Source organism: Mus caroli, chromosome 7 (assembly GCF_900094665.2).
Source record: "Mus caroli chromosome 7, CAROLI_EIJ_v1.1, whole genome shotgun sequence".
Lineage (NCBI taxonomy): Eukaryota > Metazoa > Chordata > Mammalia > Rodentia > Muridae > Mus > Mus caroli.
The window spans coordinates 133,171,225-133,177,601 of NC_034576.1; the positions used below are offsets into that span (position 1 = coordinate 133,171,225).

At 45.6% G+C, this 6,377-nt stretch overlaps 1 protein-coding gene and 1 long non-coding RNA gene across 2 annotated transcripts in view; one reads left to right on the forward strand and one right to left on the reverse strand.

Moving 5' to 3' along the window:
- The window catches only part of C7H10orf120 (chromosome 7 C10orf120 homolog), an 8,005-nt gene extending 6,563 nt beyond the window's left edge, over positions 1 to 1,442 (reverse strand). The window contains exons 1-2 of the mRNA XM_021167406.1: positions 1,207 to 1,442; positions 989 to 1,064 (exon numbers count right to left, since the gene is read on the reverse strand). Of these exons, the coding sequence (XP_021023065.1) occupies positions 989 to 1,064; positions 1,207 to 1,403 (273 nt within the window). The 5' untranslated portion in view covers positions 1,404 to 1,442. The remainder of the gene's footprint in view (positions 1 to 988; positions 1,065 to 1,206) is intronic.
- A 138-nt stretch (positions 1,443 to 1,580) lies between these two features.
- Positions 1,581 to 5,968, forward strand: LOC110298272. Its single transcript, XR_002378359.1, has 5 exons — positions 1,581 to 1,683; positions 2,781 to 2,819; positions 3,548 to 3,670; positions 5,024 to 5,091; positions 5,714 to 5,968. It is a non-coding gene; the product is annotated as an uncharacterized LOC110298272 (long non-coding RNA).
- The last annotated feature ends 409 nt before the right edge of the window (positions 5,969 to 6,377 follow it).

Here is a 6,377-nt window from a genome sequence, read left to right on the forward strand (position 1 = left end):
CTCCCCCCTCTCTCTCTGCCCTCTCTCTCCTTTATTTTCTTCCACTTTCCCTCTTTCTCTTTTCTTTGTGTATTTTGTTGTTTTGTGACCCCCCCCCAACTTTAATTCATGTTATTTCTGGCTCACAAGCAACTCACCAGTGGTTACACCACTGAAGTAATGACTCCTTCTCCACCCCAACCCCTGTCTCTGCCTCATCCCCCAACATTAACAGTTTAGGGAGAACTAATGTCTTGTGAGCCTCTCCTCCACTATGATTGAATGTTGATGGGCACCATCTTGGGCAGATCTTTGTGTGGTATTAAAAGACCAAGTATTAAGACACATGAGTTTGTGGGGAACATGTCACACTCAAAGTACAGCATAATACCAGGTAAAAAATATTTAAGAAATGGCAGTTTCATAATTTATTTCCACTTACAGTTATATTTCTCTCTCTCTCTCTCTTTCTCTCTCCCTCTCCCTCTCCCCCTCCTCCCCCTCCCCTCCCCCCTCTCTCTCTTGTGTTTGGTGTGTGTGTGTTGCTTACATGTGGGAGAGGATTTCACAGCCTGTGCATATACACTCAGGATCCAGAAGGGGACATTAGGTATCTTCCTTGCCCCATCACTTACCTCCATATTCCTTTGAGACATAATCTCTCACTGAACTAGAAGCTTGCCGTTTTGTATAGACTACCTGGCCAGCAAGCTCGGTCCACCTGTCTCGGCCCCCCCAGGGCACACATGCAGTCATGCCTGGCACTTTTATATATAGTTGCAAAGGACTCAATCTCAGGCCTTCATGCTTGTACCCATCCCCTGAGCCATTTTTCCAAGCCCTGCTTATGGCTGTACTTGTGATTGGGACATTCAGAGAATGAGATCCAGCCAACATGAGCTGTTGTGGAAAGCAGGCCTGCTTTTGTGAATTTTTAAACCTAGGACCCCCTGCCTCTGCAAGCAGACTCCAGAGGAATCAACGTCCACGCAAACTTGAGGGCACTTACTTGAATTTCTTGTTCCATTGGGGAGTATTTTCCAAGGGCAATGCGTGGATCTGATTTGTAGAATGCCGTCCATATCCTAGAAGACAAGGACAAGGAGTTAGAGCTCTAGAAAGAGCCTCTCTAGTCTCTTCTCATGGTGAGAAGGTCACAGATGGTCATTCTACATTAACTAGGTTGAGGCCGCACAGGAAAGGACTCGCTACCCAAGTCATACTCACCCCAAAGGTGATGGAGTACAGAGGTCCTCTTTGTGGTGTGGGAAATCTTGAACTACCCAGGGATGGCTGTCACTGCTGATCCTGGATGGCTTTCTGCTATTTTGCTCTCCCTCAGCTGTGGTCCCTTCCTGAGCCTTTGGATATCCACATCTCTGGCTTTTATACTGCTGGAAGTGGTTTTCCCACTCCTTAATCATGCTCCGGCAATAGGTTAGGGCAGGAGGTGTTACTGTCCGGAGTTTGTATCTGAGACAGTTTAATGGGAGCTCAAGGCACAGTTAAAAGCACTTACTATGTCATAACTGGCTTAGCCAAGGCCTCATTGTGAAGTCTGCACCTAAGGGTTAGATGACCCTTGGGGTGAAACAGGCAGCAGACTGGAGCCCAGGAAGAGACTGGGCAGAGTGTGGCTGGGAGCCAGTACAGCTGCTCAGTTATGGGACGGAGAAGAGGACTTTGCACTGATACCTATTGAAGGTGGGGTTTTTAGGAGGGGAGGGGGATTGTTTTTTCTTAAGTTATTTTCATAATACCACATAGATTTTCTTTCCATATTTTTGGTTAAATAAATTATGAATATTTACTTCTGTTCTTTTTTTTTATGATTTTAGAGCTTTATTATAGAAAGGCAGGGGGAAAGAGAAAAGTAAAAGAGAGAGAGACTAGCCATGGCCAAGAGGAGAGAAGGGGGAAAGAGAAAGAGAGAAGAAAGGCTAGAGAGTAAGAGAGTGAGAGGAGAGAAGAGAGGAGAGAGGAGAGTAAGGGGAGTAAGAGGAGCAAGAGCTACTTCTGCTCTTAACATATCTTTCTATTATTAATTTTTAAATTTTGTGTATATGCATGTGCGCCAGAGTGTTTGTATAGGTGTCACATGCATGCAATGCCTGCAGATGTCAGAAGAAGGTAACAGATCCCCTCAGAGGGAGTTAGAGATGGTTGTGAGCTGCCATGTGGGTGCAGGAAAGAGAACCTGGATCCTCCTCTGCAAGAGTAGCAAGTGTTCTTAGCCACTGAGCCATCCAGCTCTACTTTTTGACTTTCTTAAAGTGAATGGCAGTTCCTATATTTATGCCAGGCACACTCTAATTATTGATATAATGCTTTCCTTGCACTGTGAAAGAAACTGTCACCTATCCAATGCAGGAATGATACATTCATATGCATGTAGTTAGCTCTAGGATAATAATTATCATTTTCTCCTCTCATTTTACACTTCTTTTAAGTATATATTTTTTATTAGATATTTTCTTCATTTACATTTCAAATGCTATCCCCTTTCCTAGTTTCCTCTCTGAAAGTCCCCTATACCCTCCCCCCGCCCTGCTCCCCAACCCACCCACTTCTGCTTCCTGGCCCTGGCATTCCCCTGTACTGAGGCATATAATCTTGGCAAGACCAAGGGCCTCTCCTCCCATTGATGGCTGACTAGGCCATCCTCTGCTACATATGCAACTAGAGACACAAGCTCTGGGGGGTACTGGTTTAAATATATTTTAAAGTTATTTTTATAATGGCTGTTAAGATGTATATGTGTTTATGATCAAGCCAAAGGACTCTCTCCTCTGTATCCACAGTTGTTCCTGAAGCCACTGGCCTGAGCCCGACTCCCTCTGGTAGATCTTGTAGTTTATGTCAATTACTCTTCTCATTTCTACAATAAAGCACAGAAGAAATTTGAGGGAAGAGGGGTTTCTTTTGGCTCACAGTTTTATCACTGCAAGAAAGGCTTGGTGGAGTAGTCCAGTCCAGGGTGGTGGGAACTCTTTGCTGTTGCAATTTCTCAGATCAGGAAGTAGGAGGTTCAGGCTGGAGCCAGGATATAGATATCACCAAGTCCCACCCCTGGCAACTGACTTCTTCTAGCTAGGTCACACTCCCAGAGTTTCTATGACCTCCCCAAACACCACCACTGATAGCATCACACCTCGGGCCTGCGTGTTCAAACACGTGAGACTATGAGGGGCATTTCACATTCAAATGATTAAAGGCTGATTCCCAAGGCCCACCTGCCATATCAGAGACTAAGCAACAGGTTCCTGAAACCTGGGGTTCCCATCCTGACATTGATTCATACACAAATACAATTTTACATAAGAATTCTTGCCAGCCTTGCCCTGGTGGGTTCAGTGAAGACATTGTCCCTCACCTCCTTCTCAAAGGCACCTGTGAGAGTCTCGGTGGTGTTTTGGGTGGGATATTCCCTGTATTCTTAAGCATCTGAATACAGTGTCACAGTGACTGGCAGTGTTGGGGGAGGATTAGGAGGTGTGGCCTTGCTAGAAGAAGTGTATCACTGAGGGCAGGCTTCTGGGTTTCAAAAGCTATGCTCCATCTTCCTCAGCTTACCATCTCTCTGCCTGCTGCATGTGGTATGAGATGTGAACTCTCAGCTGTTCCTGCTGTCATGGCAGCCTGCTGTCATGCTTTCCCACCATCTGGGGATGGACTCTGATTCCTCTGGAATGTAAGCTCCCAATAAACCCTTTCGATTATAAGTCATCTTAGTTGTGGGGTTTCATTACACCAATAGGAAAATAATATAGTCTTCCTTTGGTTTCTTGTGCTTCTAAGATCCAGCACAAGGCATGAGTAGTGCCTTCCTGAAGTATAGGCAGGCATTGTGTTGGCTAGTTTTCCATCCAGCTGACACAGGCTAGAGTTGGGGCTGTAGCTATTTATGATACTCTGTTATGCTTGCACACGGGAGCGTAGCATAACTGTCCTCGGAGATGCTCCACCCAGCAGCTGACTGAAACTGATGCATAGACATATAGTGAAGCATTAGAGGGGCTTAGTAAGTCTTGTGGAAGAGCTGGGGGAAGGATTGAGGAACCTGGAAGGGGAAAGGGACTCCACAACAATATCGACAGAGTCAACTAATCTGGACTCTTGGGGGCTCTCAGAGACTGAACCACCATTTAAAGAGCATACATGGGCTGGACTGAGTGCCTGCCCCACATATGTAGAAATATGCAGCTTTGTCTTCATGTTGGGGGTGGGGCAACAACTGGAGGGAGGCTGTCCCTGACTCTATTGCCTGCCTGTAACTCCTGTTTTCCCTAACTGGGCTGCCTTGTCTGGTCTCAGTGGGAGAGGATGCACCCAATACTGCAGTGACTTGATGTGCCAGTGTGGGTTGGTTTGGAGGCCTCCCCATTCTCAGAGAAGAAGGGGAAGAGGAGGCTATGAGAGGGGGAGCCGGGGGGGGAGGGGAGGACTTTGATAGGTATGTAAAGTTAAAAAAAATGGGGATGTAGGCAAGCCTATAAGGCATTTCCTTAATTCATGATTGATGTGGGAGGGGTCACTTAATTGTGGGTGGGACCATACCTAGACTAGTGGTCCTGGGTTCTGTAAGAAAGCAGGCTAACGGGGCCTAGCAAACACAGGAGTGGATGTTCACAGTCAGCTATTGGATGTATCACAGGGCTCCCAATGGAGAAGCTAGAGAAAGTACCCAAGGAGCTAAAGGGATCTGCAACCCTATTGTTGGAACAACATGATGTACTAACCAGAACCCCGGAGCTCTTGTCTCTAGCTGCATATGTATCGAAAGATGGCCTAGTCGGCCATCAATGGAAAGAGAGGCCCATTGGACTTGCAAACTTTATATGCCCCAATATAGGGGAATGCCTGGGCCAAAAGAATGGGAATGGGTGGGTAGGGAAGTGGGGGGCGCTATGGGGGGACTTTTGGGATAGCATTGGAAATGTAATTGAGGAAAATATGTAATAAAAATATTAAAAATTTAAAAAAAGCAGGCTAAGCAAGCCATGAGAAGGAAGCCAATAAGCAGCACCCTCTTTATGGCCCCCAGGTTTCTGCCCCCAGGTTTCTGACCTGCTTGAGTCCCTGTCCTGACTTCCTTTGATGATGGACTATGAGGTGGGTGTGTAAGTCTGTCCTTCTCAGCTTGCTTCTGTCATGGTGTTGCATCATAGCAATGATGACCCTAACTAGAACACATGAGTTCCTGGATCAAGAGACTTGAGAAGGCAAGTATTCATCTTCAAATTAGGGCCAGTGTCTTAGTTTCTTTTCCCATTTCTGTGATAAAATACTCAAAAGCAGTTTAAAGGAGAAAGGGTTCATTATAGCTCATAATTCAAGGTATCATGGTCTATCATGGTGTCTATCATGGTGGGGAAGAAAGGCAGCAGGGGCTTTAAGCAGCTGGGAATAGGCCATTCAGAGTCAGAAAGAAGAGAGCATATAAATGCAGTTTCCGTTCTCTGGCTACGCAGTCCAGGATCCCACCCAAGGAATGATAATGGCCATAGCGGGTTGTGTCACTGCTCCCGAGGCAGTGAGACCAAGGAGGATGGAGCTGATAAACGAGGCAGACAAGAGTTTCCTGCAACAGCCAACATTATTCAGAGCAACAGATAACTTGTGTTGTAAGGATTAAGGGAGTTCGTATGGTTAATGTTCACTTGAGTTCAAGCTGTTTACCATAATAAAAACAAACCATGCGTCATGTGGCAAAAAAAACCATGTTTTTCCACAGAGGCACACAAAGGATAGTTTAAACATTCAACCGGATAACAGAATAACAGCTTCGCGCCGAAATGAGCAACCTGAAGTAAACCCACTCTTATCCAAGACACCTGGGAGGAGCACACTACCACGTTCCAAGAACAGTTTGGTGTTTTGAAGAAACGGAGGTCACAAGACTCTTGTCCTGTTTTCTTGGGGTGTTTGTTCTCATAAGCACTCAGAAGTCTCTTCACTAGACTCCACTCCTGGACCATATTCCTACTGGGTAGGTCTTCCTCCCCCTATGCCCAGAGGCCCACATTCCAAGTAATTTTGATTCTGTCAAGCTGGTAATTACCGCTAACCACTGCAGTTAATAAAGGGACCATTTAAGAACCCAACGCTCCCCCTAAACATGTTACTAGATGTCTGATAGTTGAAAGCTCTGTGGATTTTGAGAAAAGGTAGTCATGATAAAGATGTGTTTTAGAACGGTGGGAAGGCATGTGTGTGCTAACAATAGTTCTCTGAGTGGAGCTGCTGTGTTTGACCATAAAAATTGGAGTCTATTTAATTTGAATTTTAGATATATTCCATTTACTTAACGCAGGGAATAGGCCATTTTTATTGAAAATTCCATTTTAGCAGGGAGTTTTTCATGTTGCTTGGCAACGCCATCTTTGGGCTGGTGGAGG